Source organism: Canis lupus, chromosome 24 (genome assembly GCF_003254725.2).
Source record: "Canis lupus dingo isolate Sandy chromosome 24, ASM325472v2, whole genome shotgun sequence".
Classification (NCBI taxonomy): Eukaryota; Metazoa; Chordata; class Mammalia; order Carnivora; family Canidae; genus Canis; species Canis lupus.
In genome coordinates this window covers 11812295-11834456 of record NC_064266.1, presented here as the reverse complement: position 1 = coordinate 11834456, position 22162 = coordinate 11812295, and the positions used below count along the sequence as shown (strand labels likewise).

The window sequence follows — 22162 nt, the reverse complement described above, 5'->3', positions numbered from 1 at the left end:
TTAATTCCAGACCCATGCATAATGATACATAATTTAAGACTTGTAAAAGCTGCCTGGGACTTGAAAGAAACACACTCTTAAGCCAGGAAGGTTGTGCCCGGCATGCAAGAGCAAGTAATACAGGTAGAATTTATGTCCAAAGCAAGGGAGCCGCGCCCTTTTGACACGATCTCAAAGGGTGCCATGCAGGTGTGCAGGCTCCTCTGCTGCAGGCAGTGGGACTCGGGGCCCTGCAAGCATCACCCCCCACTTGCCCCTACTTTTAACAACCATCGGAAGGCAACTGGGAAATTCGTTATTTTTAATAGGACCAAAAATATCTTATGGATTTGAAAGTGATGCAACAACGAGATTGCCCTAATGGTTTCTGACCTTTGTTTTTAACACTTCTGGGGCCAGCACCCCACAGAACTGCCTGGGGGCACCCTTCTGTCTCTAGTGAGCAAGCTGTCTGCTGGCACTGTTGGGAGACTGACAAAGCCCAGGCCGGGATGTTTAGCTGCTTGTGGGGTGGAAAAAAAAAATGTTAAGAAAAATAATTGTTGTTTTTGCAAACTATCTATTTAAAAACAGAACCTCAGGAAGCAGATTTCTGTTCCAATGCTAGGATGAATCAGAGCTCACAAAGTATAAATACACATTAGCAGGAGGAGGCTTCCCATAACCCAGTGCTTGTGTGTCTTCCCAGACCAGGAACCTCTGAACTCCTGCTTCTCATTCCCAGTAGAGGCAAGAAGGAGCCGCAGCCGAAGCGGAAATGATAGAACATTGCCCAGGCCAAGTTGCAAGTTTCTGTAGGTCCGTAGGACTTTTTTATTTTTTAAAGGCAACTGGTTTTTAGCTACACACTCGCTCACTTTTGGATAGATAGGTATACACTGTTTAGCAAGGTGGGAAACCCATACTTGTTCCTTTGGCTCTTGGGTACCTAAGAAATATTACCAAATAAGTTAACTTTGACTCCCTGACCCCTCAGATCAGTCAATAAACATGAAGCACTTAGACCACAACTTGCTTAAGGGGCAGTATAATTATTTTACTTAAAAATGATGTCAGGTGGCAATTTAGCAACAAACCGGCTTGCAGGCTACTTAATTCAGTTTAACAAGGAGGAAAAACATTGTAATTAATGAAGAGCTTATCCTTTAGTACTTGAGAGTTGTTCTTAAATTTTACTATACAGAAGCTGGAGAGGAAGGGGAGGAGGGGAGAACTTGCTGAAAATACAGATGCCCTGGCCCCACTCTTGGACTGGGCCTGGGAATCTGCATTAAGAGAAACCTGCTGGCAAGTTATGCTTGAGTGTTGCCTTGGAGTCAGTTAAGGTAGAGCCCCCCCCCCCACCACCACCACCCCTTTTCTGATTTTATATTGTAGAAGTCTAGAATCTCAGCACAGTCAGCTTTGAGTTAATTCCTTACTGGAGTTTCACGGTACTGCCTAATGCTGGGGTTTGAATTGATCAGGTTTCTGGCCTAAAAATTCTTTCTCTTCCAGGGTCTGCTTAAACGAGGGCTCAGAACATTGCTGGGGAATGGGAAAGGTATGGAGTCCCTTCTTTTCCAGCTTGTTCCCACGATAACCAGGGCTCCCTTGCCGGATTCCCTCTACCTGGAAAAGAGGGGAACTGCCCATTATGATTAAGGTCCTGGCTTTGAGCCATGCCCAGAGGAGCCTGATCTCTGCCTTCTCACTACTGAGATGGCTTCTTAAAACAACAAATGTGAATCTCAAGATCACTTCCCCCCTGGAATCAAGAATTGCAGAGGCTCGTTAAACTTTTTTTTTTTTTTCCTCTTGGCACAAAAGCAAGCACTTGGCAACTACCCAAGGAATTCTGGGGTCCTGAAGAATCCAAGTTCACAAACCACCGGAGCAAGATATTGCCTCGGGATGGTGTTTGAGTGCTGCTAAATCGGACTGTGTCCTGGCTCCCTGGGTCTGTACCAGAGCACTTCTCCCTGTGACCCCACCTTGCAGAAACCAGCTGTCCCACAGCAGAGATTAGGGACAGAAAGTATTGCTACACCAGGGCAGGGAGTCGTCACGGGATTCCAGGTCCTTCGGGCTGCTTTCCCAGCAAGCCCGAACGCATAGTTAGGGATTCTGACTCCTCAGTACTCTGCTCATGCACAGGAAACTTGGGATATTTTTAAAGCCCATTGCCCATTCTTAAGCAGATACCCATCAGAGAACACAGTTCCTAGTCCAGTAGAAGAGAATTTTCCCAAGAAAGAGTAAAAGCATACTATGAAAATCAGAGGTGGACGGATGGCCTGAATGTGCAGCGCTAGGGGACAGCTCCAGGGAGGTTAGGCTTTGGCTCACTCATCAGAAGCAGGGAACTCCTGGCAACTCCATGAAGCTGCTGGAAGCCATCCATGTGCCCGTCACTCTGGCTCATCTCTGACTACTGAGGTGCCAGAGGCAAAGCTTTCCCAGCCCCACCCGTGATGTGCGGGCAGGGCCATTCTGGCCTCTGGCACCAGCAGCCACAAGGAGAACCACAGTTCACCTGTCCTGAACAGGTGGCGATGGTTGGCCTCTGGAACCTCCAGGAAGGCCAGATACCTGGCACCCCACAGCCGCACGGATTCCCTTGGAACAAGGTGATGAGTACATGGCTCTAACCCCAGAAGCTTGTAACTACCACCTCCTGTGCAGCGAGGAAACCGCCCTGGAGGCGTAAGCGTGCACAGAAGCCACGAAGGTGTGGTCTAAAATGATGGCAGGACATTAATATTAATCCAAGCAGCCAGGGGAAAAAAAAAAAAAAAAAGACCGAAAGCACCAAATCTCCCTCTTCCTCCCCCAACACTAATTCCAAGCTTTTTAAAACCCCTTTTAGTGCGGTGGGCATTTCCCGTGAGTGCTCACAAACAATTCACCTCCACACTACAGGCCATTAATCCAGTGGTGTTTATTCAAGCAGTATTCACACTTGCTGTTGAATAACAAGGGAATCCAGGACCCCCGAGCTGGGGCTCTCACAGCTCTGGCTTCACAGCAGCCCATGGTTTTTTGAGAACTTCAGCTGAAATTTTGTGGCTGAAAAGGCTTTCAGTCTTCCTCAGCACCCCTGTCAAGCACAGCCTGTTTAGCACACCCTGATTACCAGAACGGCCTCGGTGGGGTGGCAAAGGCACAAGGTAGAGCCAAGCAAAACTACAGAAGCTCAGAAGAGGCCACACTGTTCCAGGTTTCATACAAAAAATTTAATAAATAGTACTTTTCAAAATTTATTGCCAGGAACAACACATCGAAGATGCATTTTTATGTTCATAACACTAATAGGACAATACAGAGTATCTTCACGGTCTCCGTAGTGAGCCGACGACGTGAACTGTTTTAGAAGCCGTTTTGATCTTCAACTTTGTAAATAGCATTTTTATTTCCTCACTTAAGGCAGGCAGTGTATTCTATGGCAAATCTAAACAGTGATCTTACTGGACATTTTAAGGTTCAAGTATTCAACTAGCTTATAAGAATACTCCCTAAATGCAGTAGATAACAAACAAACAAAAAAAATCTACAAGTGGTTCAGTATTACATACGAATGGTGAAAAGAAATCAGAATTTACAAAATAAGATTGGTGTGCTTCCAACTTCACACAATTTGATATTTTTAATGATATTCAACCACTCACATTTTGGCTACGTTAAGTTGAAGCTCAACATGTTCTCTTAAACTGCTGTGTAGCCGATCACCTGCCTGTCTCTTTTCAAGTCTAAAGCATAAAAAAACAAAAAAACCACCTGCTTTTCTAGACTAATTTTCAAACTGCCTCAGTCCTTAAAACGTGTTTTAAAGTGATGCTATAGAAGGTGTTTTAAACATCTGACGTCGTACAAAAAAAAAAAAAAAAAAAAATTCCACCAGTATTCCAGGCACTGAAGCCCATCCTATTGTTTTAAACTATTTTCAAACACCTTAGTTTTGGCTTATAGGCAACACGTAATAAGAAAATAAGTTCAAAAAAATAAAGCCATACACTTAACAATGCTATCAAAAACCTTCAATTCTAAACACGTACATATAAATAAAAAGGAATGATGTTTTAAGGCTCTTGATTATTAAGTTAATAAATCAAATATACACAGTGATTAATAAAAAAGAATTATTTACATAACTATACAAAATTCTACTTTTGACACATTTTTCCTCTTTAAATTCTTCATTTTTACCAGCAACTGCTGACATCAAGGTCCCCCCTCCCCCAACAACAAAATACAATAAAAAAAATAAATAATAAACTCATTTGTGATAGTTGCTGTGGTTCTGAGCTGCAAAAGGCACTTTCAAATACAGAACTACTTGTACGTCATCATAAAACCAATATACAAAAACAACTCAAGAGTCAATAAATATAAATAAAAACTATGATCCTAAGACTGCATCACCATCGGGACATCTGGCAGAGGTGGAAGCTCAAGGCCCCGGGGCCGGGCATTCTCCTGGGAGCCTGGTCCAAGAGGTGTCAGCTGTGGGGCAGGGGCGGCGGTGGGGGGGGGGGGGGGGGGGGGGGCGGCACTTTGGACTGGTTTTTGCATAGCTGTGAGCTGCAGCATTGGATTTCCCAGCCAACCACAGAAACTACCATTGCCAGTGTAAGCCAGCTTGTCAAAAACTTAAATTAACACAGGATTCTAAGTCAACGACAGCCTCAGACTGGAAGAGGACAGGACAGCTGAAGAACTGAACTACAAGCCCCCAGCACCCTCCGACTCTACCTAGCGGCAGCGCCTGCTGTCTGCTATACGATGTACTCCATCCGGTTTAGGCTCTGGGCACTTTCCAGGTCTCTGTTGTCCTGTTTGTTTGTCCAGTTTGGGTGTTTGGCTGGCGTGCCGTTGGGAGGCTTCTCCTCTCGGTCTACCAGCGTGTATGCGGGCTGCTTGGCAAACCGGGCTTTCTGCTGGTGCTTATCCATGTCGTCCTCCTCCACCTCTGAGTTGTGTGTCCTTATTTTTGACATTTTGGAGTTTTTGTTCTCGTAGTCCTTGACGGGGACCGTGTTGGCCCCATGCTTCTCGATGGGGTTCTTGATCTGGTTCAGCTGCTCCCGCACGTTGTTGGTGGTGTTGTCCTCGGAGGCCGAGCGCGCGTGGCTGCTGGGCTTCCGCCGCTTCCGCACGCACCAGTAGAAGGCCGTCACCAGGCAACAGATCCAAGCCACCGTTAAGACAGAGCTCAGCAGAGGGACCAGGAAATCTGTAAGGCGGGCACAAAACCAATTAACTCTCAAAGAAGAAGGGGAAAAAAAAAAGCCATCACACGAACAAAAGAATACCAACAGTGGCGCTCCTGTCCTTAATTCCTGAAAGGGGTGCCATGGGGACAAGTCCCTTTTCACAACCACATATTGTCACTTCACAGCTTGATAAGCACAGGACCAGGGCCCGTGGGGACCGTGATGTGCTGGTCTCCAGAGACCGGGCACAGCAGCAGCTCCTGCAGGCTCCTGACTCCCGTGTGGAGAGGAGCATCTGGTTCACGCAAGGGAAGTCTGGCTACTCAGGCGGCAGCTCATTAGAGGAGCTGGTTTTCAGCATTACCAGAAACCCGATCTGAGCGTGCATAGCTCCGATGGGCCGTGCTCCCAGGCACCCCGGTTCTCACCTAGCTAGAATAATGGTGGTCTAAAGGTGTGGCTCCCCTGCAGGGCCATACAGCTGCCTATCAAACCCGGGTCTCTCAGTGCTTAGGCCGGGTGATCCCACGACACCAGGATGCCACCAGCTCGAGGCGCAGCAATGCTCTGCCCTAGGGCTTTGCAGGGGGTCTGCAAACAATGCATGCTCCGCAGGGGTGCCTGCTTCCGAGAGCACAGCCTGGCAGCAGGGAAAAAACGGTACTTCTGCCCATCACCACGGGACCTTGGTCATGGCAGGTGGTCCCAGTTTTTCCACCAGTTAAATGGGGGTGGGGGGGGGGGTGGGGAGTTTCCTTGAGAGAAGCTGTCAGCTAATGCCCTCCCTGAACGGTGAGCCGAGCCGAGATCCGTCGGACAGTCCTCACGCGAAAGGACTGTCCCCACCTGCCACCTACCTGTTCTGTTCTTCAGAGGCCGCCTCTGTACTCGCACTTCCGCCACAGCAGCGATCAGCGAGCTATTCCCGTCACGTTTACTAACGAGGTCTATGATTTTGTCAGTGATTTCCTTGATAGGGTTTCCATCGTCCCGTATGTCTTCAGCAGACTGGAAAAAGAAGGGCCAGATGTGGGATCAGGGCAACACTACACAGCAGCCATCAGTGAAAGTGACTTAGCCCGTGTGCCAAGCTGTTTCAGTGTCCTTGCTCTGTCTGGACACCGGCTAACTGGACTTTGAGAACTACCCTGCAGTCGAGTCATGAGGCGTGACTGGGTCTCATACTTACAATGGCCACATGTATTTCGTTGTTCGCAGAAGGGGAAGGCTCACAAGCTATGTAGATTGAATATTCAGCAGAAACGTTCTTCAAGATATTCAGATTCCTCAATTCGCTGCAGATATGCTCTGTGGTTAGACCCTAGAAACACATGTAAAAACCACACATGTAAGATATTGCGAGGAACAGGAAAAAAATAAAAAAGGCTGACGTTTCCTTGCAAGTTAGGAATTTAAGCTAAGGGGAAGATCCTAGCTTGCAATGCTCCTGCTTTGGAACCAGGAGACACACACCGCCAGCCCAAACTGAATGAGAAGTTATTCGTACCGGTGACATCATCTCTTTGTTGAAGGTGAATGTGATGTTGGCACAGTTATCCTGGTAGTAGGGGTCAGAGGTACACTTGGTCTTCACCGGCTGGAGACTGGAAGACCGACACTCGCCCACGCCCGTGCAGGGGCGGACGAAACACTGGTCCTCCAGGATAGGGATGCAGCTCTGCCCGCTGGGGCACTCGCTGTGCCCTTTGTGGAGCAGGCAAGGTCGAGGGCCGCACCAGACCTGGGGAGCAGGGGGAGAGGAGATGGAGCGGGCAGCTCAGGAGAAAACACCCAGCAGCAATCTAGAACCCAGGTGAGAGGCAGAGGGCCCTCATGCTGTACCTTGGAGCAGGCGATCCTTCCGTTCAGGCACTGGCAGGTATTGCAGTCATCGTCCCACTTGGCCCCATCTGGGATCACACTTCCCATAGTGATGCAAGGTTTCCCTGAAACTGAAAGGTAGAGCGCATGAGTGGAACAGATTTCCTTTTCTATTGACCGTTCTATTCTTCACTCCCTCCCTGTCAGGGAAGGGCTGTACCTTTGCCCTGTGCCACGGGGCAATAGGTGTTCTTCCCTCACCTGCTGCCTTTGCACGTGGCCTCAGGACCTGTGGGGCCTGTGGGACCTGTGCAGCACTAGGGGATGTGATGTGGGCAGCCTCTCGCAGTTGAGATATGGCCGCTGGCCCAAGGAGGGTGACGAAGCACACAGAACAGAACTGAGCCCAGCCTGCGTGCCCATGAGCAATGCAAATAAAAGCCTGCTGTAAGCCGCAGGTTTGGGGGTGGTTTGTCACACGGCAAAACTTCGGGAGTTGACTAGTAACAGCTATCCTGTTTGTAGGGGACCCCCTAAGTTTCCCCGACCCTGTGGCCCCCTGTGCATATCCCCGCCATGTTCTCCTTTGCCTACTCAGGAACAGTCAAAGGGTAACCGTGGTGACTGCAGTGCCCACTGCCCCCACAAGACACATGGGCAGCTGCAGCCTGACCCACACATACCTTCCTGGCACTTGGCACCGCTGTGCCCTGGGGGGCAGACGCACCGGTAGCCATTAATCTCATCCACACAGGTTGCCCCAAAGGCACACGGTGAGGACTGGCATTCATTGATGTCTAGGAGAAATGGAGACCAACTTTAGGCTCCAATGGGAAGCAATGACATTCTTCTAAGTTTTTACTAATCTAACATACAGATAGAAGAGCGTGTAAACCCTAGGTATAAGCTTGATGAATTCTGTAACCAACACCCAAATAAACCGATCAGTAGCCCCCAAATTTCCACTAGTCCCTTCCTCCCAAAGATCATCATTAGCCTGACTTCAAGCTGCTGAGAATCATTTCAGGAGGCGGCACTTTTTAATTAAGTAAGTTCCTTTTCATCAGATACTACAACTTAAGAGCAAGGGTAAAGTTCTTGGGAAAGGTCAAATATTTTAACCCTTGCAGGCCTTGTAGGCTTTGTCATGACTACCCTTGTTATAGCATGAAAGCAGCTTTAGATAGTATATAAAAGAGTAGCTGTGTGCCAATAAAACTTTATTTACAAAAACAGGCAGTGGGCCAAGGCTACAGTTTGCCAACACAATTTAGAAACATGGGATAGACCAAATGTACCCCATTTTGGTGAACACCAGTCAGCCCCAGACTTGGGGGATCTCAAACACTAGTAAAATTCCAAATAATTTGGGGATGAGAATAACAAAAAATACAAGTATCACTCCCTCCTCCCAAACTAAAAGGCATATAAGAAAGTAGGAAAAGGCTCAAAATAGACTTTAGGCACCCTGCCTGTCTCCCATTTTAATTTCACTAGGGTCGGATCAATCCTTTGGGAACCACAACCCTAGTCCTGGCCACTGTCCTTAGCTCGGTCCTCTGTGGCACATGTCCACTCGCCCCTAATTTCAGGTAGTCATGAGGAAAAGCACCCTTTCCTTGGGGCCTCAGAACAGATTAATCATCAGATCCTGTGGCTGCTCCTCTCTTCCTTGGAAGAGGGCTGTGTCCCCTGGGGAAGGGACAGCAAGGACCTGGGACATTCCAGCCAGGCTATCCTAATCCCAGCTGGAGGTGGGAGGTTCTGTGCCTCTCAGAGCTACAGAGAGCAGTAACCTTAACTTTTCATGATGAAAAGTCTCAGGCTGAGGGCTGAATCAGGGGGAAGAAGGCCACTGGGGAAACCAACCAGGGCTGGTCCTTACTTATTCTGCAGTCGGGTCCAGCAAAACCAGGGGCACACTCACACCGGTACCAGTTGTCTCCATCCACGCACGTGCCACTGTTGTAACTAAGAAGAAAGCAAAGACGGCCTCAGTTACCGACCTCCTGATCCACGACTCCACCAGCCAGTTGACCACAGGCGGCCACGCCAGTTCCATTCAGCAGCTCTCACCCCTGGCCACACACCCCTGTAGCCTGGGGAGATTTCAAAATAATGGTGCCTGGGTCCCAACCCCAGAGAGTCTCATTTCATGGGGCTGTGCTGCAATCCAGGCATTGGGACTCCTAAAAGCTCCCCAGGTGATTCTTATGCACAGCCAAGGTTGGGAATCGTTGAGAATAATCACAGCCCCCAACCAAGACATGACCTGGCTAATCAGAGTGTGGTCCACGGACCAGCAGGACCTGGGAGCTTGTTAGACAGGAAGGGTCTGCAGCCCCACCCAGACCTCCTGCCTCAGAACCTGCATCTTAGACAGGACCCCCAGGTGATGCGCATGCACATCGTAGCCAGCAAGGGCTGGCTTCCAAGGCGCTCATGCTTACCAAGGATGAGGACTGCAGTCATTGGTATCTGCAAAGTAAAAAGACGACTTAACAGCGAGGCCTTCACCGGGCAAAGCAGTTTTAACCCTAAGTAGAAGCACCACTTATTTCCATTAATACCCCAATGATCACACTGTAGTTTACACCGGCAAAATGCGCTTAAGACCTCTGCTCAATTGGAACCAGGCCTGCACCACACTTTGTTCTGTGTGCCGTGGGACATTACACAGGAAGAGGCCCCGCTCAGGGCGGGAAGGGGGCTGTGAGAATGGAAGGAGACAGGCTGCTGGTCAGACCCACGCTGGGAACAGAGACACCATCTGTCTCCACTTATCTCATCGGCGACTTTCTCATGCCCAGGTCAGGGCTGCGGTCCATCAAGTGCATTAGAACAGACCCAGGTGATGCAGAAGCAGACATCAAACAGCCCTGCTTCTGGTTTCCATCGCGAGTCCCTGAGGGTGTCAGGATGAACTCCTGCAGCCCTCTGTGGAGTTCAAGGCGGGTGGGGCAGGGGACACTCACTCTGAGCGCAGATCGGCCCCTCCCAGCCTTCTTTGCAGACACACGTGAAGGAGTCCCCGTTGACCACACAGGTGCCCCCGTTGTGGCAAGGGTTGGGTAGGCAGCTACTATTTCGGGCTGTAAGACAAGACAAGACAGGACCACCCTCCCTGAGGATCCAAAGAGAGTAGGAGAGCCGAGCAGCAGACCGCCAGGAAAGCGGTCCTAGGTGTTGAGATGGCCACACCCACTGCCGACCCCATGTGGGGCAGAAAGCTACCTATGTTGCAGGTCGTCCCTTCCCAGCCTCCAGGACACATGCACTTGAAAGCATCCCCTTCGTCATAGCAGGTGCCACCGTTGTTGCACGTGGCCTCATCACACTGGCTGTCACCTGGAGGAGGGGGATCTCCATGTGAGGTCCCTTCACAGAAGACAGGGTGGTGGGAAGGGGATGCGGAGAGGGGGCCCCAGCCAGCTACCACTTACGCGAATGGCAGGTCTTTCCTTTCCACCCGTTTTTACAGTCACAGTAGAAGTCGTTGACGAGGTCACGACATGAGCCACCATTGTGGCAGGGATTCTGGCTGCAGTCGTTAATGTCTAGAATCAAAGAGGAGACACCCAGCTCCAGAAGCTTCTAGGGCCATCCACGGCGTGTCAGAGCCACACCCTTCCTATGGCCACTTCCACCCACAGCTTTCCACTCTAAGGTCCGAGACCAGCTGAGCCATCCATCCTGGGACTTAAACACCTTCTCTTCTCCTCAGCTGGGTTAAACCCCACAAGGTGGCAAGACAAGGGCAGGCCTCTGTCACTCCCATGGAAGTTAAAAATCAGGACAGGCACAAATTACTATTAAAACAGAAGACTACTTTCTCTGCAAGCAGGGATATTTAGCCTGATGACAGTCTGTTTCCACAGCTCCTCAGCAGAAGTTCCTCCCCTTTGGCCGTCCTCAGCATTCACAAATACAGACGGGACACAGGCAATGCTGTCCCAGGACAGGAACGGTTGGGGTCTTACTATCTAATTCCCATTGAAAAGGCAAGCTTCCCTGATGATACCTCCTACCCCAGCATCCCAGAGCTGTCTGGCCCAGGGAGACCACACACTCACTGGTTTCACAGTAGGCCCCCTCCCAGCCGTCACTGCAGATGCATTTGTAGGAGTTGACCCCATCGATGCAAGTGCCGCCGTTTTTACAGGGATTGCTCTCGCAGTCATTAATATCTGTGAAATGAAGACAAAAAAGCTGGTAAGTAAAGGACAACCGATGCCATAGCCAGGCACTGGCCCAAAGGCCACCTCCTGAGAAAATGGGCAGCCAGGCACCTCAACATCCTCAACTCCATCAGGAAGGTTTTTCCGACTTCAGCAAGCAGCTTACCAGGCAGAAGCCTCCAGAGGATACGTTGTCTGTTTTATTTAATGCCTTGGAGGCTAAGCTACTCGGATGGAGTAGGGAAGAAAAGCCTACAGAAAGCAGGACCACCCAAACTAGTAAGATTCCAGAACATAAACGTGCTGAAGGGGTCAGAGGTGTCTGTGATCTCAATAAATTAAACACAACTCGGTCTTAGATCTTAGATGTAATGGTAAACCGTCACTGGTCTCGACTGAAACGAATCAAGCTCAAATGCTCCCTTGAACTGGGCAGAGGAGGGGTGGGGGGCACCACACCCCATTCCCCGAAGAGGGCTCTTACTTTCATGGCAGTACGTTCCAGTGAAGCCTTTGTTACAGTCACAGGTGAATTTGCCTCCCGACTGACTCTTGCACTTCCCATGGGGACCACAGACGTTCGAGGAGATGTACCGCACCCCCTCAGGTGTGTCGTTGGAAGCCATGGCCACTGTGCAGCTGTCAATCACTAGAAGGCAGACTCGGGGTCAGATCAGGGCCACAGACCCATAAGGCATGGATGGCATTCCTAAGCTGAGGACCTCCGCCCAAGCTCGCTTTCCTGGAAACAGGCACCCTTTGGCTAATGAGGGTAAGAAATCAAGAGGCACCCCGGGGCCAAGACTCTGGCGATGTGCCACGTCACACTGTGACAGGCAAAGCCAAGACTCCAGACAGACAGAAGCTCTGTTTTTTTTTTTGTTTTTGTTTTTAAGGCATTTTCGCCCTACGTGGCTAAGAAGCCTCTGGGTCTGTGGGCTCCTCTCCTCCTACCTCTGACATCTCCTCAGTCGGGCAGAAGCTTGCTACAGGGAGGAGGAGCTTTACTTCCTACCTAAGCAAGCAGGAAGGACAGAGAACCCGCAGAGCCAGGCCACCTAATACAACGACCATGAGACACGTGGGGTTATTTAGATTTGAATGAACTGGAGTCAAGGAAGTTTCCAGTCGTAGTGGTCACACTAAATGCTCCTGTGGCTAGCACACCCGACAGTGCAGACAGCACACATCTCCAGTGCTGCAGACAGTTCTTCCGGCAGCACTGCTTTGGGGAAGGTCTCAGGGTTGCAAATCAGCCCACCCCAGAACAGGAATGCTACGTGTGGACAAGGTTCTCCCACTGGCAGGCCCGGACAGAGGGTTTCCACGTGTTCTGGCTCCCCTAGCGAGGCAGGTTAGGGCGTTACCGTCTCACCCAGCCAGCTGCTGAGAATATTGGGGGGTACTGACAAATAGGGGTAGAGGAGTGAGCCTCGGAGGCCAGCCAGGACCACAGGTGGGGCAGGTACCTTCGCAGGGAGTCGTGCGGCAATGGTCTTTGAGGTGGGAGCAGTTCTTGCCTTCGTAGTCCTCGGGACACTTGCAGAAATAGTCGCTGGCACGGTTGTAGCACTGGGCACCGTTCTGGCAGGGATTGGGCTCACAATAATCTATGTCCAGCTGCCAGGAGCAGGGAAGGGGGAGAGGAAACAGAGGTGTGATTAGAAGTGCTCTGGGGCAGCAGTTGCTGGAATCTGACCCCTTCACCTCCTTCCATTTGGAGAACACCCTACATAATAGACAGTTTTGTCCTAGAGACTGTCCAGGGATGCACGGCAAAACAGGGCAGAGTGGGAGAGCACGGAGTTGGGGGCACAAATGGACAGGCTGCCGACACTGTGAACAAAACCCACTCCTTGGTGTCCTTCCACCTGTGTTCACCGAGCAGAAGTCCCTGGTCACTGGATGGTAACAGATTTCATGGCAAGTCCAGAGATCAGGAGGGAACTGGGCAGGGGTGGGGAGCTGCTCTGCTGTAGAAACTTGGCCTTTGGAGGTTCTAGCCCCACTCACCTGACAGAGGTTTCCAGAGAAACCAGTGGGACACAGACACTGGAATCTGTTGATTTCATTCTGACAGTGACCCCCATTCAAACAGGGGTTGCTGGCGCATTCATCGATGTCTCTCTCACAGTGATCGCCTGCATAGCCAGGTGGACAGATACAGCGATAACCATTAACCAAATCCTGGAAGAGGAGAAGGAGGGGGGGAGAAACACATGCTTTTTCCTCTGTATTCCACAAACATGGGGCCTTGGCAGTCTAGCACACCCGCTGCCCTTCCACTGAATCCCTGACATCGCTAAATGCCCAGCCTCTCGCAACGTGAGAGAGGAATTTCTATAGGCATGCCTTCGAGATGGCTCCCAGGGGGCTGGGAAGGTAACAGGAGCCCAACTGAAACTTGCGGAGAATCACTTTTCACCTGCATTTTTAGAATCTCAGAGGGATCAAGCTCTCCCAGGGTCACATGTATCTTAACAGATTTGTGTCAATCAGTAAGGTTTTCACTTAAGCAAAGATTCACATACCCGACAGGAGGCATCATTCTGACACTGGCCAAGGCAGTCATTAATATCTGAAAAATAAACAGGTTGTCATATTAAAGAGGCAATTTACATTGAAATTGGGCTTAATTGAAAAGCGTTCTCCGCTCAGGACAGATAAAAGCCTCAAATCAGATGTCCTGTGTGCTTCTCCTGACATGCGGTTATTACACTGGGTGGGAACCCTCCCTCATTCCTCCAGACTGAGCGAGTGAAACTTCACATCATTGTTTTAGCCACCTTATCAGCATACGGCTGTTTTACCGGCTAATGAGCTGATAAAGTGCATGTTTTCATTTCTGCACTGACCGCTCCCTCCCCAAAAACATTCCCTCTCTGAGGTTTTCCTTTTACTGCTCAAGTCTTAGAGCTGGAGCTGACATAGAGGCTGAGGAAAGCCTTTAATACCCAAGTTTCAACAAAAATCAAAATCGAAACAAAGGGACTCACTTATGTCACAATTCTGACCCGTCCAGCCAGGGAGGCAATCACAGTAGTAGCTCGCAATCAGGTTCTTACAGGACTTGGCATTTACACAAGGTTTGGCCTCACATTCATTTGCATCTGAAAGAAAATGTGGAGGGGCATTGAGAAATGGGAGATTTACCCCCCACTCCCCCACCCCCGCCCAAACACACCCTATCAATAGTTAGTCTGAACTAGGAGACGTTTTAATAACCTCGCTAAATCAGAGACTAGGTTCCCACTATTTGGAACAGCTGATCCCTCTCCCTAGCCATTACCCAATAAGGAATGCTAATTGATAACTTTCTGGCTGGTGGTTAACAACTGGCCCCCAACAGGAGAGCAAAAAGCCACCAGGCATTGCTGTGCGAGCGCGGCGCAGCCTAGTTGCTGGGATTTAAATGTGGCAGGAAGAATGCAGACAGCTCATTCCTCATGAGACCATCCCCGTGGAACCCAGCTGAACACTCCTCGGACAGACGATTGACATGGTTCAAGGAATCCCACGACTTTCCCACAGGGCCTAAAGAGCTAGGCCATTAGCATTCAAGTACCCTCTCCCAGGCCCGCTGGACTCCTGACAATAAATTACTTTTTAGTATGATGGTGTGCAAACTCACACCACTAGCCACAGGCTCATCTCCAGTAACAACTCGGATCCATAAGGGCCAACCTGGGTGCCCGAACTTCCTTACCTAACTGGCACGTTTTGCCAGTCCACTGGGGTGGGCACACGCACTTGAATCCATTAACCAAGTCCTGGCAGGTGCCCCCGTGGGAACAGTTATTTGGAGAACAGTCATCAATGTCTGTTGGACAAAAGGGAAGAGGGTTGGCAATTTAATCTCAGTCCGTTTGACAATTAGATAATTGAATGCCAACCCTCACATGAGGGGCCTTCACTTAAGAGCCAGACACCTGCTCTAAGTGACTGCTATGACGATAAGGCCTGATTTTAGCTTTAAATCCTCCACTGCCCCAGTTCATTTAATCCCCCATCTAAGCAGCAGGAAAAGCCAGCTGGATCCCCAAGAGCATCACCACACTGCTAACATGGGACCTCTAGCTCTGTCTACTCTCTATTTTTAAAGATTTTATTTATTTGAGAGAGAAAGCGCATGGGAGGAGGGTGTTTAGGAGTAGAGGGAGAAGCAGACTCCCCGCAGAGCAGGGAGCCCGATGCAGCTGATCCTGGATCTCCAGGATCATGACCCGAGCCAAAGGCTGACTGAGCCACCTGGGCACCCTACCTACTCTTTATTTTTAAAGCGAAGTTTCAGCGTGGCTCAGAGGTAGCTAAGAAGAGGTAAGGAAAACTGACTCTTTTCTGGTAGAAAACTTCATTCTTCTAATTTTCTCAGAGTTTTCCCAAAACCACATAGCTGGGGGCCCCACATCCCACTTCTGCACTTGTCTCTAGTGGCCTCTTCCTCTGCTGCCCACTTAGGAAGTACCAGGCTCTCTTGTGATCTGCTCATTGATTCTACACAACCCTAAGAGACGGGCATTGCCACTGTCCCGTTCAACAGGGCACAGAGAGGTAACGAGTGGTCCTACAAGAGGCAGGTGGGGCCAGGGTGCCAGCCCCTGTGACCCAACCCCAGAACCCACATTCTTAACCAGGCATGCTCTACTTTCAGGGTGCTGAGGACAGTGGTTCTTAGGCCAGGTTGCACCTGAGAGGCCCAGGTGCTCGTGAAAGAATGTGGACTCCCCGGTCCTGAGGGGAATTGTGAGGACCCCCTCATCTGCACTGTCCAGCACTTTGGGGGTTCTGATGCGCAGCCAGGCCTCAGAGCCAGGACCACTCTGTGGCCTGGGTCTCTCTTTTGGGGCCACCCTCCACCCATGACCAAATTGAGGAGTGGCTACCTCCCTTGCCGGCAGCCTCTCCATGGCTCCAAGGAGAAGAGCTAGGACTTGATTTGGAGGCAGCAGAGCTCCAGGGAGCACTCACAGAGGACGGGGGTATCCCGCGGAGAAGTCCCTTCTGGTAGCAGCCACACCATGCAAACTTGGCTTGGTAGGAGGAGGGTGCCCAGAGACTTCGGGTGCAAGGGCTGGAAGCCCAAGCCAGACTCCCCATCAGACTGCTGATGGCACCTCCCCCCTCCCACCGAGACAAGACTCCTCACTGAGACCTGCCCCCAAGCCCCACCTCAATGCAGTGATCCTCTGGAAAAGACACGGGCCCAACCCCAGACTTACTTGTGGAACACGTGGGGCCCGTCCAGCCCGGAGAGCACTCACACTCGAAGCCCAGCGAGGTCTCCCTGCAGCTGCCTCTGTTGTGGCAGGGGTCGGACAGGCAGGCGTGCTCCGCTGCGAAACCCGGAGGGCAGTGAGCAAGGGGCACCCGCGTGTTTCGACCTACGTCCTCTCTCCCCGCAGCCAGTCCCACGCCTGGGCCGCAGCTCCAGCTCGCCTCGGACAAGCGGGAGCGAGCCCGGCTATAGGCCCGCTGTGTCCAGGGAAGGCAGGAAGCCGGCTTTCGGCCTAAGTGTCCCCAGCCACATTCCAAGGCGGCTCAGAGCCTCAGAGCCGGGGTCACGCCCCCCGCGTGGGCGGCATCACCCTGAAGGAAGTTTAGGGGACCCACAGAACCGCTGGGGTAACAGGTCTTCACTTTGGAGGATATTTTCGTCCTTTTATGAGGCCTTAAGGGTATTGTTATTTTTTTGTAAACTCAGAGTACCAAAAGAAAAAAAAAAAAAAAAAATTAAGCCGAGGGCTCTCGGTCCCCCCGGACCGCTCACCGATCTCACAGTTGGGGCCTGAGTAGCCCTCGGGGCAGGAGCACTGGTACTTGTCAGGGCCCGTGTTGCTGCAGGTGCCCCCGTTGAGGCAGGGCTGCCGAGTCCCGCAGTAGTTGAGATCTGCCAGAGAGACCGCGGGGTCAGTGGCTCGCAGGCGGCACAGGCTGCTCGGCTGCCACGTTTCTAGCGGGGGGGCCCCAACCCCCACCGTTCCTCTTTAAAGACTAAAACCAGAAAAAAAGACCCCAAGCCACGGCCTTAAAGGCAAATTCGAACAGATTCAGAATTAAGTCCCTAGAAATAAAAATAAAATAAAAGTGAAAGCCCCACGACAGCGGCCACACTCCTTAACTCTCCCGTGAACCCCGAGGCCCCGTCCCGCCCAGGGTCCCACCCCCAGGAGCCTACCTTTGTCGCAGAGCTGGCCGCCCCAGTTGGTCTCGCAGAGGCACTGCCAGGGCTCGTTACAGGTGCCGTGGACACACCCGGGGTGCGGGATGCACTTGTCGCAGTACAGGCCTTGCCAGCCGTACTGGCACCTGGGGACGGACAGCACGCACCCCCCCTTTAGTGCTTAGAACATTCGGGGCGATCTGCACCATTTAAGTGCAAGGCTAAGAAGTCCAGGCCTTTCCTGCCTTGTTTCATTTCTGGTGACAGGACAGTGGACTCGCAAGGAAGGCTTGTGCGGGGGCTCCGGCGGGGGCTCCGGCTAAACAAACATTTTCGGTCCTTGGGCCGAGGTCCCCTCCCAGGCGGCTGCCGACAAAAGCAGGGCTGTCTGGGGAGAGGCCGGCGGGGGCTGACCTCACAAAGCCACTCTCTTCTCAGGCTCACAGGGCTGCGCGACGGTGGGGGCGTGGAATAAACCAGTCCAGGGCCCCGGCGAGCGGCTGCGGAGGCACAGGAAGGACTCTCGGGTGACAAGAGCCAGTGAAAGTCGTCGCAACCACGGCACCGTCGGCCACTTTGCCACGGAGGCCTGGTTCTTTGTCTAAACAGCAAGTCACCAGTGCACAGAAACGCAACGAGACACCCAGTGAGGCAGGAAGCCACCTCCCTGGGAGGCTTTAGGAAATCAAAGGGGGGGGGGCACCCTCCTCTGGCCAAGAGGAGGCAAAGATCTCGGAACCCACTTCTGCAGGACAGGTAGCGGAGCCGCAGCACTTGGAACCAATCCCACAGATAATTTATGGCCCACTACCGGGGCTGCTTAAGCTAATTCATTTTATAGTGATTTCTCACTCGGGGTGGGGGGGGGGGGGAGGAAGAGGTCAACTCGGTTTATCTAGTATTGGGAAACAGAGTCAAGTTTCCTTCATAAGCGTCTCATTAATCGGACTCTTTAGAGGCCAACGGTGCCTTTGATCCCCAAACAGAAACACAAACATAAACCTTCACCTGGGGTGGGAGAGAGGGCAGGGTCTCACTCACTCTCCCCTCAAGTTTTAAGCCCTCAGAAACTTTAACTGCCCTCTTAAAACTCAAGCTTTAGTAAACAGGAGAAAGCCCAGAGAAGGTGGGGCGAGCATGGAACTGGACCTGGGAAAAGCCACAGTAAGAACGACCAGCGCCCTCCCCCACCCCCAGCCACTCAGCTGTAACTCTGGAAAACAAGCACCCCCAAGAAGGAAAGGCTTTCCGTTTCCAGAGAGCCGGAGGCAGGCTAGCAAATCCTTATCATGGGAAAATTATAGGGATCCAGCTAATAGCTAATCACCCACGGCCAAGAGTCAACTTAACCCCTGAGAACACTGACTAACCACTTCCTAACTTCCACAAACAAGCCATCCACACCCCAATTCAAAGAACCACCAGAATGCGTGGTTTAAAATTAATCAGACAGAGGGTTTGGCTTTGTGTATAACAGAACAGCAGTCTAAATGACCGTGACCATTCAGAGCAGTAAGAAAAAAAAAAAAATCTGGTAGAAATTTTTTTTTTTTTTAAAGTGGACACTCAAGTTAGTGGGAGTTGGGGGAGGGGGTTTCATTCAGGAAAAGATCATCTTAGCTTGAGAGCTATTAAGAGGAAACTGATTCGGAAATAGCAGTATCCTTACTGTCTTCTCTTCCTTCCAAAATATGGATGGCGACACCTCTTCACTTTGCCTAATAAAAGAAGAGGCAGCTGAGGACCCAACCTCACCTCTTAATTAACGAGAGCTGGATCCCCAAGCATAAAGAAGAAACCACAAGAGGCCATGGATGACTTCAAAAGAAAACAAATAAAAATACTGACCCTAAAAGAGGCATCTACAAAGTTATCCCAGTTTAATAATACATGATTAAGGTTCTCATGAGAATTTGAAGTGACTTTCCTCCTACAATGATTCATCATTAAGTTTGATATTATTGGCAGGCTTGCAATAAAGCAAGCATGTGCACCCAGGAAAAGGAATCTGAGTCTACTTGGGAACAACAAAACCAGTGAAGTTTTCTCATGCGGGGATTAAAAAAAAAAAAAAAAAGGCAGCAAAAACAAACCAAACAACAAAAAAACACCACCTCTGTAATACATAATCCATAGGACAACTTACAGGTAACTGGCCATTCAACTATTTCTGGAGCAGGACACAACCTGAGCTTCCTCAGCTAGAAGGTTCTGTTTTGATTTTCCTTCAAGGTAGGCAGAACAGGACAGGCTGGGAGACTATGCAAATGACGTGTGGGAAAGTCACACCTTAAGTAAATAAAGGCACCGGTGCATGTCTGGGCAGGGAGTGGGAGGGGAGACTTCGAAAGAGAAAGGGCTCCGTTCTGGAAACAAAGCCTGTTGTTCTGGCTGGGAGGGCCCTCCCCTGCGCAGCCGTTCTGATGACAGTAGCAGAAATCCGAAATCGCGGCCTCCCGACACCCATCTGAGCAGAGCAGGCCCAGAGTGGCGAACAGCGCTGCTCATCTGACTTTCTCTAGAACACCCTTAAGAGGGGCGAAGGTAGGTGGATTCCTGCTCACACTTTGACAGCAATGCTGTCAACTCCAATGCTCAGCTGCCACCAATGGGGCTTAGCATGCCACCACCCACGGCCCAACAGAAAATAAACCTCTCTGACATGGAGGAAGAGACAATGCCCGGTCAACCTGGTTTGAGTTTGCTTCCAGCTGCCTCAGTTCTCACTTTGGCATCAAGCCTCAGAGCAGTGCTCCCCGCTGCAGAGGAGGGGAAGAGACGTGCGCCGGCGGGGCCGCAAAGTAAAGACCAGAGAATTCCCTGCAAAGTGGCAGTCCCCCAAACACAGAGAACAGCAAGATCGCTCGGTGGGCTTCGTCAAGATGCAGATTCCTGGGCCGAACCCTGGCCTGGGATTCAGTGGGTGCGGTGCAGCACCCGGGAATCTGCATGTCCAAGTCCCCAGTTCATTCAGGGAACTGCGGACGTGAACACTGAGGTTTGGGGCAGTGATTCTCAAAGTATGGTCCTGCCAGCGACATGGGCATCACCGGGCGGGGGGACGGGCCACTTATTGGAAATGCACATTCAGGTCCCCCCAGACCTATGGGATCAGACCCTGCATGGTAACCAGAGCGGTGGAAGAGAGTCCACTTGAGATGTGCTGGTTTAGTGTGTTTCGTTTGCCTCCCTGGGCTCAACCAGGGTAGCTCCTGGGGGAAAACTGCTGGGCCCCAAGGATCCTCTCAGTGTCACTAAATCTGCTAATCCTTCAGATCTGAGAGGAGGGGGAGGCAAGTGAGACTGTGTCAGAATGTCACAGGCACCAACACCATTTCCTGAAGCAAGTCTTTCCCAAATTGGCATAATGTACATTTCAAGAAGGTTCCAAAAACTGTAATCATGAAGCAGTTGGGGTGGGTCTCTGTTTGGCTTCTGCATTGTCCGGGACCATAAAAGAACAGACTTCAAAGGCCAGCAGCAAAAGTCTACATTCATCAGGCTCAACTGACAAGATTCCAGCGCAGCCATTAACCTCTCAGCACCGGCCTGGCTCCCGCCTGCAAAGGGGCCAGGAGATTGTACTAATCCCATTCTAAAGAATGCTCGGCTGTCCCCTAGTGATGGGAAAAGTGGGGGAGGGTTGGGAGACCGAAAACCAGGTTGGGGGAGGAGACAGACTCAAAGAAACCCACATCCCTCCATCTCATCCATTAGCACTTTAAGGGGAAGATTATAAAAACGTGTTATCAATTTACAGAACAGTTAATACATGAAGTCACCGACTATGCCCATAAGAGTTTTTTTTTTTCCTTCCAAGAGAGAAGTGTGCACATTCCACCAGACAGCTGGTATAATTTAATAAGCTTCGGATGTGCCTATTTGGTTTTTTTTTTTTTTTTTTTTTAAGCTTTCTTGTCCTCCAAAGGAAAAGAGGCATGTTCACAATAAATTCAGTCCCCCTCTTGCATTAAAGGATTAAAAAAAAAAAAAAAGTTTAGTCATTTACCTGCAGTCACCTGGGAGTTTGCAAGATCCATGCTTGGGACTACAGCCCTGTCGGCAAATAGCTATAAAAACAACAACAAAACACACACAAAGATGAGTCAAGCACATGGTTTCTTGCACCACCACCACCACCACCACGAGAATGGCCCAGTACATTAAGCCTCAAAATCCATGACTTTAAGAGATCTCATGTCAAGTCCATTGTAAGGGAAGGAAGATGGGAGGTGCCCAAATAGCAAATCCAGCTTTAAACTTCAAGGCCATGCTAGCAGCTCTTCAAAACATGATACTACTCAGGGACTAAATGGGGGAGGGGGATCTTCATTCTGAGGCTCTCCACAATAGCTAGCGAGCTCCCTGTCAATTCCCACCCTCTCCAAAAGAACAGGAGCTGTGATCCTTCCTCATCTCACCACCCTGTCCCATGAGGGCACATTCAAGATGAGCCCCAGCATCCTTAACCCCCTCATCCCCACCCCCTAGAATGCCCAATGTCTCAAAAATCCCATGGGACTAACAAAGCCAATGAGGCAGGCCTCATTTGGCAGGCTAATCCAGAGGCCAGATCTGGTGGTACTTCTGCAAAGTATCCTTGCAAAGGAATTCTTTTTCCTTTCATTAAAAAAAAAAAAAAAAAAAAAAAACAGATAAAAAAAAAATACTCAACATGGTATCCCAGTAATCATTACTTATTTTCAGAATACCAACTACTTTAAGTACGTCTGCTAATTCTTTCATTTGGATCCCGGAAATGCCATCCCTTTAAAACTCTAGTGATTTAAGAAAAGCTCAGGAGACCTGCA

General features: G+C 50.5%; 1 protein-coding gene across 1 annotated transcript in view; it reads right to left on the bottom strand.

Moving 5' to 3' along the window:
- Positions 1–3193: 3193 nt before the first annotated feature.
- The window catches only part of JAG1 (jagged canonical Notch ligand 1), a 35901-nt gene continuing 16932 nt past the window's right edge, over positions 3194–22162 (bottom strand). Inside the window, exons 5-26 of the mRNA XM_025469303.3 lie at positions 21361–21421; positions 17367–17497; positions 16959–17078; positions 16411–16524; positions 14898–15011; positions 14188–14301; positions 13723–13769; positions 13205–13378; positions 12661–12811; positions 11676–11840; positions 11087–11200; positions 10457–10570; positions 10248–10361; positions 9989–10105; positions 9464–9491; positions 8899–8984; positions 7697–7810; positions 7035–7144; positions 6700–6933; positions 6382–6513; positions 6050–6200; positions 3194–5212 (exon numbers count right to left, since the gene is read on the bottom strand). Of these exons, the coding sequence (XP_025325088.1) occupies positions 4755–5212; positions 6050–6200; positions 6382–6513; positions 6700–6933; positions 7035–7144; positions 7697–7810; positions 8899–8984; positions 9464–9491; positions 9989–10105; positions 10248–10361; positions 10457–10570; positions 11087–11200; positions 11676–11840; positions 12661–12811; positions 13205–13378; positions 13723–13769; positions 14188–14301; positions 14898–15011; positions 16411–16524; positions 16959–17078; positions 17367–17497; positions 21361–21421 (2963 nt within the window). The 3' untranslated portion in view covers positions 3194–4754. The remainder of the gene's footprint in view (positions 5213–6049; positions 6201–6381; positions 6514–6699; positions 6934–7034; positions 7145–7696; positions 7811–8898; positions 8985–9463; positions 9492–9988; positions 10106–10247; positions 10362–10456; positions 10571–11086; positions 11201–11675; positions 11841–12660; positions 12812–13204; positions 13379–13722; positions 13770–14187; positions 14302–14897; positions 15012–16410; positions 16525–16958; positions 17079–17366; positions 17498–21360; positions 21422–22162) is intronic.